The sequence below is a fragment of the Rhinatrema bivittatum genome, chromosome 6 (genome assembly GCF_901001135.1).
Source record: "Rhinatrema bivittatum chromosome 6, aRhiBiv1.1, whole genome shotgun sequence".
NCBI classification, from domain to species: Eukaryota; Metazoa; Chordata; class Amphibia; order Gymnophiona; family Rhinatrematidae; genus Rhinatrema; species Rhinatrema bivittatum.
In genome coordinates this window covers 247,878,912-247,892,732 of record NC_042620.1, presented here as the reverse complement: position 1 = coordinate 247,892,732, position 13,821 = coordinate 247,878,912, and the positions used below count along the sequence as shown (strand labels likewise).

Below are 13,821 nucleotides of genomic sequence, written 5' to 3'. Positions count from 1 at the left end.
GTAGCTCCTAATATGCAACCTAACATCGTGTAACTATAGCATGGGTTATTTTTCCCTATATGCATCACCTTGCACTTATCCACATTAAATTTCATCTGCCATTTGGATGCCCAATTTTCCAGTCTCACAAGGTCCTCCTGCAATTTATCACAATCTGCTTGTGATGTAACTACTCTGAATAATTTTGTATCATCTGCAAATTTAATTACCTCATTTGTTGTATTCCTTTCCAGATCATTTATAAATATACAAGCCGTTAAGCCCGTTAAAACGGGCTACATCCCTCTGTCTCTCACCTCCCCCCTCATTCTCTCTCCCCTCACTCTTCACCACCCCCCTCCCCCACCCACTCCTCTCCACCCTCCCTCTCCTCTCACTCAGTCCCTCCCTCCCTCTCTCCCCCCTCTCCCTCACTCCCTCCCACTCACTCAGTCCCCCCCTCTCCCTCCCACTCTCTCAGTCCCCCTCTCCCTCCCTCCCTCCCACTCACTCAGTCCCCCTCTCCCTCCCTCCCACTCAGTCCCTCCCTTCACCCGCCTCCATTTCCTTCCGACGCCGTACTCGCGACTCCTCGCAGCCCACACCCACCTCCATTTCCTCCCGGCGCCGTAAGCGCGACTTCCCGCAACCCTCACCCGGCTCCATTAACTCCTCCCGCTCCTGCCGGCAGATCTCGGGGGGGGGGGGGGGTGTCACTCCCGCGCGTGCGGCAGTGACCCCCCCCCCCCCCGAGATCTGCCGGCAGATCTGGGGAGGAGAAGTAGCGGCACAGCGCGCGCGCGGCGCCGCTGCTTCTCCTCCCGCTCCTGCGGCCCCACCGCCATTTTTTTTTTCTGACCGACGTCCTTGCCCGCACATGCGCAGTAGAGCTGTGCTCTACTGCGCATTTGCGGGCCGTCGGTCACAGGCCATTTATAAGGTAGATTGAAAAGCACAGGTCCCAGTACAGATCCCTGAGGCACTCCACTGCCCACCCCCTCCACTGAGAAAATTTTCCATTTAATCTTACTCTGTTTCCTGTCTTTTAACCAGTTTATAATCCACGAAAAGACATAACCACCTATCCATGACTTTTTACTTTTCCTAGAAGCCTCTCATGAGGAGCTTTGTTAAATGCCTTCTGAAAATCCAAATACACTATATCTACCAGTTCACCTTTATCTACATGTTAGATAAAGCCATGCTGACTTTGTTCCATGTCTTTCTATAAATTCTGTGATTTTGATCTTTAGAACACTTTCCACTATTTTATCTGGCACTGAAGTCAGGCAAACTGGTTTGAAGTTTCACGGATTGCCCCTGGAGCCCTTTTTAAATATTGGAGTTACATTAGCCACTTTCCAGTCTTCAGGTAGGTACAATGGATGATTTTAATGATAGGTTACAAATTTGTATTAATAGATCTGAAATTATTTTTTATTTCCTTCAGAACCCTGGGGTGTATATCATCGGTCCAGGTGATTTACTATTCTTCAGTTTGTCAATCAGGCCTACCACATCTTCTAGGTTTACCGTGATTTGCTTCAGTCCATCTGAATCATTACCCATGAAAACCTTCTCTGGAACGGGTATTTCACCAATATCCTCTTCAGTAAACACTAAAGAAATCGTTCAATTTTTCTGCAATGGCTTTATCCTCTCTAAGTGCCCCTTTAACCCGCTCGATCATCTAATTGTCCAACTGACTCCCTTGCAGGCTTTCTGCTTCGGATATATTTTTAAAAGTTTTTACTGTGAGTTTTTGCCTCTACAGCCAACTTCTTTTCAAATTCTCTCTTAGCCTGTCTTATCAATGTCTTACATTTAACTTGCCAACGCTTATGCTTTATCCTATTTTATTCTGTTGGATCCTTATTCCAATTTTTGAATAAAGATCTTTTGGATAAAATAGCCTCTTTTACCTCACCTTTTACCCATGCCAGTAATCGTTTTGCCTTCCTTCCACCTTTCTTAATGTTGATGCCCTAGTTTCAGCAGTTACGTACAAAACCATGATTCCAGTAGAGAATGGCATGGCCCTGAAGGACCCACAGGGCAGGAAAAGGAGTCTGTTCTCAAACAGGCCTTTGCTATGGGTGCTAAGGCCCTGCACATCTCCGTCTCAGGGGCTATGTGACCCAGGCAGCTTTCCACTGTGTGGCAACTCCCAGAAAGTCCAGAGACAGTCTGCCTGGAGTTAGCTATGGCTTTCCCGATAGATGACATGTACAAGCTGGTAAGAATGTCCTTGCGGGCCCTGGCCTCAGGGATTGCAGCCAGGAGATTCCTATGGTTGCATAATTGGTTAGCCGATTCATCATCAAAGTGACGTCTTTGCAAATTGCCCTTTAAGGGAAATCCTTCCTTTCAGAGAAGATCTGGTGCAATCAAAGCCTCCTGAAGATTATGGCATGTTTGAGGTCATGCGAGGCTGAATCCCTAAATTTGTATCCTTAGAAGTGATGCAAATTTAGGTCAGCAAAGAGTCCCCCTCCCCCCCCCCCCCCCAGGCAGATGAGGCAAAGGTCCACTTTCGGGGAGCCAAAAGAATGAAAAGCCGGGAAGAAGTGACAACGTGAGCAAGGATGGTTGCCTAAGGGCTTTTCTCCCAACACCGATATTTCAAATCCTCCATATATTACCACAATCCATCACTTAAAATCCCGCACAGTGAACTTTGGGAGTCTGAACCATGTTGGTGAGAAAGAAAGTGCTGAAATTAAAGCAATATTCTTACGAGGCCGGTGTAGCAATGAGATGCGGGAACTTGCCCGTGGAGGAGGCCGGAGAAGCTGGTGCCAAGGAGGGTAGCCGCGAGGATTTCAAGGATCTGTGGCTGGATCTGGACCTGGAATAGAAACGTTTACCAGGGCAAACTTTCAATGTTGGTTTAATGAGTTCCAACACGATATGGGTTCACTGAAGCAGGAAATTTTGACTATTGTTAGTGACATTGTATGGACCTTGGAGAACACATGGAAGATACAGAAAATAGGCTGGATGAACAGGAAGAAGTCTGGGAACAGACTAAAAAAAGAGATAACATCATTGAGAGAGGAAAATGGCGAATTAAAAGCTTGGCTCGAGGATAAGGAGAATAGATCCAGATGAGGTAATTCCATCTGAGAGGTGTCCCTGAGGAGCTGAGATTCATGGAAAACAGTATTTGTATGGTGATTCTGGGAGATAAGGAGGAAGCAGAGGAGCTCCCCAGGATAGCATTTGACCAAGCTCAGCAGGCCCTAGCTAAACCACAGGGTAATATGGCACAAAACATTGTGTGCTTCTATAAATATTCGATTAGAGAAAAAGTCTTGGCTCAAGCAAAAGAGTTAAAGGGCTTCCAGAACCTCCCTCCTGCACCTTCCTCTGTCAATGGTACCCACATGTACTAAGACAGCTGGCTCCTCCCCAGCACTATCTAAAATCCTGTCTACGTGATGCATAAGATCCACCATCTTTGCACCAGGACGCAAATTACCAAGTGATCCTCACGTCCACCAGCCACCCAGTTATATATATTCCTAATAATCAAATCACCAACTACAATGGCCATCCTAATCCTTTCCTCCTGGGCATGTGCCCCTGGAGACCTATCTTCTGTGCGAGAGGATACTACATCACCTTGAGAGCAGGTCCTAGCTATAGGATTGCTTCCTGGAATACCAAAGTGGTGATCTCCCTCCCGGTGACCTTTTCTCCTCCAAGGTAGCACAGGGCCTGCCTGGAGTGGAGGGGGGACTGCTCTACTATAACCCTGAATGTCTTCCCTACATACCTCTTTGTGTCCCTTAGCTCCTCCATGTCTGCCACTCTAGTTTCCAGAGATCAGACTTATTCTTTGAGGGGTAGGAGCTCTATGCACCGAGTGCACACATATAACCTCTCACCAACTGGTAGATAATCATACATGTGGCTCTCAGTGGAAAAGAGTGGATAACCACCTCCCCTTGCTGCTAGACTACTGACTGCATCTTAACTTTGTTTGAGTTGTTAGCAGTTTACAATTTCTAAGGGAGTAGAGCTGATAAAACCAATCTAAAATACCTTTAGTCTATTTTATATTAGTTTATTTTATATTTATATGTAGGTGACATTGAAACACTACATTTGATTTGCTTACAAATACCTGGTTATATACCTTATTGACTCTTGATCTGAAGTAATTCCCTGTTAAAACCTGTTGTTGTAAACATATAGTAAGGGGTGATGAGGCGCACACCTTCCGGTCCTCTCCTGCTGATAGTGTGCGGGGCCTGTGGAAGCTGGAGCTGTGGGAGCTGAAGCCTGAACTGCTCACAGTGTCTTCTGGAGTCCTCTGCCAGGGTTTCTGGAAGAAGTATGCAGATGAGTTTTCTGGTCCTCTCCTGCTGGAAGTATGTTCAAGCTATGGGAGCTGCAGCAGGCACCAGCTAGCCTACCCAGGGACCCTGTTATCCCGGGGCTTTGTCTGCATCCTGCTAATTATTTAAAATAAAGGTTAATCACAGGTAGCTGCTGCCCCTTATGCATGGGGGGGGGGGGGGTAGAGAGAAAGAATGTCTGAGTGATCCAGTCAGAATCTTTGTAAGTCAGTGAGCATATGAGATTTGTGAATGATGATTAGTGTGAATGACTGAGAATTTGTGTGTCAGTGAGACTGTGTGACAGTGTGCATCCGACGGTGTGTCAGCGTGTGAGACTGCATGACATAGCATTTGTATGTGAATGAATGTGACAATGTGTATGAGTGAACATGTGAGTGTGTTTGTGACTCTGAGCATTTGTCTGTATGTGAGAGTGTGTGTGTGTGTTTTAGAGAATACGAGATCAAGAGAAGAAAGCTTTTGCACATTTCCCACCCCTGTCAAATTCAGAGCTTTTGGAATCCAAATTTCCCATGTATTTTATCTGTTTTATTGATTTATGTGATTTAATTTAAGAGCAGGGGATTTCTTATCCTTACTGGTTTTAATTGTTGGGTATTCAATGTGTCTACTGTTTTGAAATATTTTATTGGTGTTTGGGACATTCTTTAAACATTTTATATGAATTTTTAATTATTGAATATTGTATTCATCCATGATTTGAAATATGTATTTTTATTAGCATGGTTTTACTATTATGATTATACTTCATGATTTTATTGTTTTTTAAGGAATGTGATGTTTCTGTTTTTCCACTGTTGTACTGCATACAGAGTCTGGTTTGTTGCATTCTCCAGTTTGTTTTTTGTCTGTATGTTTCCATTTATAATTTATGATCTGTTTATTCTGTCTGTGTTCTGCTTGTGTGACCAAGGGAAAGGAATTTGTTAGTTTATAGTTTCTATATAGGGATTTATAGCAGCCTAACTTGTTCTGTTTTCCTAATAGGAGATGTATTGGTATAATATTGATAATGTTGTTGCTGGCAGTTAATGCTATTCTGGTATGAGAGGTTTCCTATATTGTAATTCAGTTTATGCAAAACTTTCCAAGGGCCAAATCCACTCCTAACATCCTCATTAATAAGCCAAATACAATATGGTTTCCAAATTTTACCTCAAAGATTGTACTTTGAATGTCCTTTTTCATGTAAAATTTGATGTTATAAATGCATAATGTTTAAATGTATGTGTGGAGGGTGGGGTGAGGGTGCAAGGATGGTTCAACTGGGAAGCCTAATACCCATACACTGGCCCTGTTGGCACTGGCTCCATGTGGGAAGGCAGAAATTATTTATTTATTTATTTACTTATATATTTACAAATTTATAACTCGTGCATTTCAATACAGTTCATGGTGGCTTCCATAATTTACATTTATAAATAATAAAAGAATGCAATGCACCAAAATCAAGTAAGGAAAAGCATAAGACATTAAAGCAAATGCAGACAGCCCAAATTCAAAGAAGTAAAAAGACTGAGGTTCCCATATGATTTTTAAACACCAAGGAAAAAAGATTAATTTTGAAGGCTTTCTGAGTTAAAGCAGTTGTAATAACTCTGGAAAAGTATTCCATAGATGTGGGCCAGCGACTGATATTGATGTGCATCTAATGATTTCCAGTCTTGTTAGTTTTGAAGCTTGGATTTCCAATAAATTTTTATTAGCTAAGCACAGATGTCTAGTTGGTTTGTAGACATAGAAGATTGAAGCCAGCCAGGTGGATGAATCATTGTATGTTACATTTGGGGGCTCATGGGACAGCCTCGCAAGCCCCCTCCATTTACCCCAACACTGCTGGCAATTCTTCATGGCTGGATCGCTGCCAAGCATGGCTTGGGATGCCACCAGGCTGTCATTCCTCTGGTTTCTATTAGGCATGTCACCCAACAGTCAGCTATTTAAAGGGCCCTCGGCAGGAAGACAGACCTAACGACCTTTGACATCATTGGCTCTCCACTATAAAAGGCTCCTTTTGAGGAACAACAGACACCTTTGTTGTGCCTAATGCCTTCAATGTGTGTTGTCTGCCTTCTTGCCTTGATTCTTTGTTCCTGCCCCATTCTTGTGTTCCTTGCCTTGTCTTACCTCGTCCCAGCCCTGCTCTTGCCCTGCCCTCCTACGTCTTGATTTCCCAGCTCTGACCTATGCTTTGGTTCTTGACCTTTCTTGCTTGTTTCCTGGACCTGACTTTAGCCTTGGATCTGACACTATGTCTTGTCTGCTGCCTGCCCTGATATCTCCTTTCTGTCGCCAGCCCTGAATCCAACCTGTCCTTGAACTCTCGTTGCCTGACCACCCCAGGGACCCACCTAAGTCTGCAAGGGAGTTGGCTGGTATAGGTGAAGTTCCAGTCCATCCTACAGCAGGGTGGATCTGCTAGTTGTCGGCATGGGCCTAGCAGGTTCACCCACTAGGCTGTGCCAACCACGCCACAGCACCAAGGGCTCACTGATACTGCACTCATTATATTGTGTAATAGATTGTAAATGAGTGAGAACTTTGTACTGTGTTTTCTATGCACTTTGTAACCAATGTAGCCTTATGAGTACTGGTGTAATATGGTCTTTGAGTTTAGTTCTGGTTAAGATTCTAGCAGCAGAAGTTTGAACAATTTGAAGGGGATGAGTAGTGGTAGGAGGAAGACCCAGGTATAAGAAGTTACAATATTCCAAGGAGTTTGCAATCAAGGATTACAAGACTTGAACGAAAGTCATGAGGTTTCAAAATAGGTTTTAGGTTTTTTTTAGCAGACAGAATTTGAAGAAGGAGGATTTAACAACTGAGGAAATGTGATGCTTCTTCGTAAGATTGTGATCAGTGATAACACCAAAGTTCCTGGAAGCTCCTTCAATTGGCAGTTGGTGTCCTTGGAATGATATTGAAGTAGGAATAGAATAAGTTGTTTTGACTGGTGAGACAATATGATTTTGGTTTTTGAAATATTGAGCTGTAACTTGTGATGCATCTACCGATGTTTAACCGTATTTGTGCATAATGAAATCAAATCTAGAGTAACAGCCCAGGAAGTAAAGGTACAAAGTATTGCATCTCATCTGCATATATATTACAGTTAACACCCAAACATGATAGAACTTTACAAAGGTGTGAAATGTAGATGTTAAGTAGAATGGAAGATAGCACTGAACGCTGGGGAACTTCAAATGAGATGTTGAACCATTTGGAATATGAGGAGCCTTATTTTATTCTCTGAGTGCGATCTGTCATGCAGGATATGAAGTATTGCAGTACAGTTCCTTGACAAAAGTTGATGATATTTTGAGTAAAGCTATAGTATAATCTGTATTAGTGTCAAAACCCTGAAGTACATCAAAGGATGAGAGTAGTAGGGTTTTGGTACTAAAGCCTTTCCAGAAACCTTGCTGGTGGGAATCAAAGATTTCATTTTCTTCTATAAAATCTGTGAGCTGATATAATGCTACAGATTCCAATAGCTTAGACAAAAATGGCAATGACAAACTTGTATGGTAATTAGTGAAATCTTATGGGTCCATTGAAAGCATTTTTTGGTTTTGGAGTGACAGAAGCTTGTTTCAATGAAGCGGGCAGTTTACCAGATGAGTGAGACAGATTTATTAGCGAAGCTAAATAGTGTGAACTGTCCTCTTTAACGTATTTTAACAATGTGACGGACATGAGCTTTGTGGGCATACAGAATACTTCATTTTCGATATAATTAATTGTATAGTATCTGTATTAACCAGAGATAAAATATCCTATTTTTCAATGGGGGAGTTGGTAAATGGAAGAAGTTGTCATATTTTTAAAACATTTTTCATTAAAGAAATTTCTGATTTGATTACCATAGTCAGAGGTTGCAGACAAGCTATTGGTGGAGTGAGTAGAAGAGAGTGATTTGACTATGCTGACTAGTTGTGCATAATTATTTGTGTCAGTCTGGATTTTATGAGAGTAGAAGGCTTTTTTTTAATAATATCAATCTTATTTTGATAAGGCTTCAAGTAAAGGTAGTATTCTGTCTTTCTATGCAATGAAGGATTTTTTTTCTCCAATGGCGTTCAAGGTACCTACCTTTTTGTTTCATGGATTTTAATTCAGGGTTATACCAAGGGGCATAGTGGTTCCTTTTTGTCTGTATTGTTTTCAGTGGAGCGACTTCATCCAGAAATGCATAAATGGTATCCATCCAAATGTAAGTAGCTGTCTCAATGTCATCCAGTTGTAAGGGTTGTATTTTGATAAGAAAAGAATCTCTAAATAGATCTGGCTTCCATTTTGAACATTGTGTCAGTGGCTGTCCCCAGTGCAGCAGTGATGTGCGCTGTCATGGCCATGGATACATTTTAATTCCCAGAGGAATCTGGTAGCATGGATCACCTCTGGTCCTCTGTACTCTAGAGTAGATATACAAAGCAGAACTTGGAGAACCATAACTGTAACAGCGGCTGGCTGTGTTATCACAGTCAATGGGAAGGCAATGGAGTAGCTGGGGGTTGGGGGGAGCGAAGAAGTGGAAGCAAGCAACAGTCTCAGAAAGGGAGGGGGGTGAGCCAGGAGGAAATGCCTGTGCATTGTTATTGAGACTTATGTCTAAGGTGGATGGGCTGAGCTTTGAGACGGATAGATGGCTGCAGAATTAGTGAGTTTCCTGGAAAGTGGGGGTGCCGAGAAGGCATGGGAAAGGGAGGGGTGCTGCAGGCTGGGGAAGGGGTGGTAGCAAACAATATTATATAATATTGTAGGGGGCACTCACTAAATGAGCACAGCACAACAGCAGAATGTGTATCTGTGTCTGAGCCACTGACTGGCACAGTGGTTGTCTCATCACTTGGCAACTGGTTTAAGAGCTCCTTGGTTGGCAAGGACATTAACACAGGTCAGGAATCCAGGATGTATATACATGAAGGAGATTGATTCTCAAAAGGGTTAGAGACAGCATGGAAGCAATCCAGAGAAAGGCAGCCAAAATGGTGAGCATCAAAAGCCATTTGAGACTGAAGGATCTGAATATGGAAGAGAGTACAGATAGGGGGGATACAATACAGATCTTTACATTTCTGAAAGGTATTAATGAGGCAAAAGAATAAATATTTTCTGATACAAAGACATCTGTAGAACTAGGGGTCATGATATGAAATTCAGAGGGGATAGACTCAGGAACAAAGTCAAGAAATATTTCTTTATGGAAAGGATAGTGGATGCATGGAATGCCCTCCCAAAAGCAGTAGAGAAGACACAAATGGTAATGAAATTCAAAAGGTTGTGGGTTAAACATAGAGGGGCAGATTTTATAAATCTGCGCACACACGTACTTTTGTTCGCGCACCAGGCGCGAACAAGAATATGCGGGATTTCAATAGATACGCACATAGCCGCACGTATCCATTAAAATCCGGGGTTGGCGCTCGCAAGGCTGCCCAAAATCGGCAGCCTGCACGCGCCGAGCCACACAGCCTGCCTCCGTTCCCTCCGAGGCCGCTCCGAAATTGGAGCGGCCTCGGAGGGAACTTTCCTTCGCTCTCCCACCCCCCCAGCCCTATCTAAACTTCCCCCCTACCTCTATCACGAAAGTTACGCCTGCTCGAAGCAGGCGTAACTTTGTGTGCGCCAGGCCAGCTGCCGCGCTCCATGTTCCAGTCTGGGGGCTGGTCCAGGGGCCGCTGTCACGCCCCCGGAACGCCTCCGGGCTGGAACCACGCCCCCGGACACGCCCCGATACGCCCCTCCATGCAAGCCCCGGGACTTATGCGCATTCCGGGGCTTGTGCGCGCCGCCGAGCCTATGCAAAATAGGCTCGGCGTGCGCAGGGGGGGGGGGGGGTTGGAGTAGGTTTTCGGGGGGTACCCGAATATCTTACGCGCATACCCCTTTGAAAATCTACCCCAGAGGATCCCTAGTAATTAAAGGACTGAAATGAAGAAAAGAGGTAACCTGCATGGATCGGCACTTACTACCCTAAAAGAAATTTAAAAAACTTGCTGGGCAGACTGGATGGGCTACTTGGGTCTTTTTATGTTGTCAAACTATTTAATCAAACTTGAGTGGGCAGGTGGCAGGGGACTAACCAGTAGAATGGATGGAATGGGGACCACAGTTCAGTTTACTCAAACTTGTTCTAGGGTGCACTGTACTTCTTAATTATTTAGTAAAAATGTGGAATTTACTTTAGAGATATGTTGGTTCCATGTCACATGATGTACTTCTCAAGGGTCAACTTGGCATGCTTTTGGGAGCTGTTGAAGTATGTGTTGCACAGAAGGTGTACAAGGGTGTCAGACACATAGCCCGTTGGCCTGATCTGAAAAATACCCAGGGCTGATATTTTCCTTCAATCCACCCCTGTTCATATTAGCCCTGATTTCTTCTCACTCATGCTGGAATGGGCTTGGGTAAGTCCCACTAGACTCGACTGATGTAGTAGAATGGTAAGGAAGGTGAAATTTTTGTCTTACCTGTTAATTTCCTTTCTTTGAGTCCTGCTAACTAGTCCAGGACTCTTTCAGGAAGTCAGGACCTGCACTGTTATCCTTGGCAACAAATCTTGTGTTTGGCAGAAAATTTTGATTTTGCCTTCAAGGTGCACCCGAGGCTGCTGCTTCTGTGCTATTTATATCTTGTGTGGCGCTGCTTTGCATGTGCAGTGCTGTACAAAGATATGGTCCCTGCTCAATAGAGTTTGCTTTCTAAGCAGGACAAACAGGAGAGTTTCATCTCTACCTCCTGTTTATTAAATCTCTATTTATATTCCTAAAGCTAATTGTCTTTTAGGAGCCATTGGTATTTTCCATTGTTTTCACATAAGAATACTGGCTATTGCTGGTGCAGCACCAGCCTATATAGCAAGTAATGATGCCACTGAAAAAGGGTGTGTTCTGTTTCCATCTGCTAGTAGGTGGAAATAACCCACTAGTTTGGACTAGTGTAGCAGGACTCAAGGAAAGGGAATTAACAGGTAAGACTAAATGTTACCATTGTATTCCTATTTGTAACAAAATTAGAGGGCAGGTTACTGCTCATGGGGTCTGGATTTAGGTGGCAGATATTCTATATGAAAGCATATTCATTTCTTGTTGGTCCTGGGCTTGGTAAGCAGATATTTCTCAGGCAACTTGGCTTCTCACTGGATTTATACTTGCTTGGCAGGTACTATCGTTGTGATCGGAATCTGGTGTGGAATGCTGGAGCTCTCCATTACAGCGATGAAGTGATTCTGATTAAGGGGCTTACTCGAATGCCTGCTGGACAAAGTGATCTACAGACCAGAGTGCAGAATATTGCTTACATTGGCAAAGGCACCCACACAGACTGTGCCATTAAGAGAGGGATTGAAGAGGTGCTGATTGGGTAAGTGTAGACTGTCATCTCTCATGACACTAAGGAAATAGAATAAACTCAAAACAGAGCCAGTCCCTATAAAGTCATATCATGAGCTTCATTTTCCCTAATGCTATGAGTCACTATAATGCTGTATCATAGGAATAATTTTCTCCAGATCAGTCCAAGGTATTATATTTCTAAATGAGAAAACAATTTTGACTTTATATATGTTTACAAAATTGTGGGATGTCAGAGTACTATGTGTGACTTTAGCAAATTATGGAGGTGATTTATTATGCCGTTGAATTTTTTTTCTTGGAGGGGAAAAATACTGAGGGCCATGGTAACATTCTGGTGGAGGGGAGGTTGTTCCCACAGTACTTTTTCCCACAGCCCATTTTTCCTCTCCGTGAAAAAATACCATGAGAAAAATATTGTGACAAAAATCACGCAATGTTGGCCTGCTTTGTCCAGAGTTGCCATCTTTTTAAAGGGCCAATATAGCCCAAAATTGCCCTTCTTCCAATGTTAAAAACCCCCAGGGGGATCATGTGAGGCCCCATTCATTCCCTCCTCCATGACCCTCAAGCCTTAAATTCAAAAGACAAAGTGACAAAGTCACAAGGTGACTATCTTGCTCCCTTAAAACATCAAAACATCAAAATATGCCCCCCCCCATGGCCTTTACCCCTTTCCAAACATCACCAGAGCCCCCATTTGGTCACCCCCTCCCTACACTTGACCCCCAAGCCCACCTGTGGTACTAAAGATCCCTGGTGGTCTAATGGGGCATCTCTAATATGAGAGCCGGCAACACCATTTTGACTTTAGTGACCAACCAGTTCAAAGTCTAGGGGGTGCTCTGGGCCCCATTAGGCCACCAGGGATCTTTAAGGTACCATGAGAGGGGTCAGAGTTGAGTGGAGATGGGGGGAGGGATTTTTGGTGCTTTCAGGGTGGGAGGTGGGGGAGAAGGCCAGGGATGAACTTTGATGTTTTAAGGGGGCAGAATGAGGATGAGGGGGGGGGGGGATAGGGGGAGGGGCTGTTGCCTTATTTGTTGAATTTAAGGCCTGAGGGCTGCCTCTAGAGGTTTGAGGTGGAGATGGGGGACAAGGGTCTTGCAAAACCTCCAAGGGATTTTTAACATCAGAGAGGATGGGGTTTTTTTTGGCCGTAATGGTTCTTCGTGTTTCAGTGCAGGAGCATTGAGATGTGCATTGGCATCCCAATACCCCTGCTGGGAGGGACCCACAGGGAACAAATCCCATGAAGGTATCTATAGAAAAACAGAAAATTAAATAATCAGAAAGGTGGTAAAATTATAGCTGACAAATGAGCCTAGGAAATTCAGAAAACATACAAGATTGAAATTCACTGAATGTACTTGAACAATTTATAAACTTGTAGAATCGAGGTATCCTAAGAAACATAAAATATAATGTCATAAAGAAAATGTATAGACACCTTGCATTTACACAAATGACTGTTACTATACATATCATACATATCAAGGGCATTGTGTATAAGCCAAAGGGGTGGGTAAAGAAGAGTTATTCCGAATTTTGATATCCTGCACATGAACAGAGTAATAGAATAACCAGGAACACCGAAAAAAGGCTGTAGAGGACAAAGGATTAAAGCTTAAAGAAGAAAATACATACCAACCGATTGTATAAACTTCAGATCCCAGCATGCTGAGTGTAAGGCAGAGGGGACGCCTACTGGGATTAAGAGAAAACCATTTAAAAGCAATAAGAAAAGACTGCCAAATGGACCAGCCAATCACAGAAGAGTCACATGGTACAAAACCACCAATGATGAAAATGTAATAAGAACCTGGGAGGACCTGAAAGAGAACTTAAAGTGTATTGTGCATTGAAACCAGACCTGAAATAAGATTTGGCCAACTAAGCACAGAGAATGCAAAGAAGAGGAAGCACAACAAAGAGGACTAAAATGTTTAAATATATGCTGCCCATCAGTATCTCTATCTAGGCAAGCGGGCATTAAGAAATTGAATTAAAAAATCTAGCGCTGTGCATGCCAGGATAACAGAGCAGAGAAGTTGCCTCCTCGATTAGGGGGGTGACAGTGTTCGAGCGCAAAGAATCTTATATTGGCATTTGTGTAAATG

At 43.4% G+C, this 13,821-nt stretch overlaps 1 protein-coding gene across 1 annotated transcript in view; it reads left to right on the top strand.

Annotated features, from left to right (window-relative positions):
- COL6A1 (collagen type VI alpha 1 chain) overlaps positions 1–13,821 on the top strand; it is a 162,537-nt gene that overhangs the window by 17,224 nt on the left and 131,492 nt on the right. Inside the window, exon 3 of the mRNA XM_029606739.1 lies at positions 11,511–11,711. Within this exon, the coding sequence (XP_029462599.1) occupies positions 11,511–11,711 (201 nt within the window). The remainder of the gene's footprint in view (positions 1–11,510; positions 11,712–13,821) is intronic.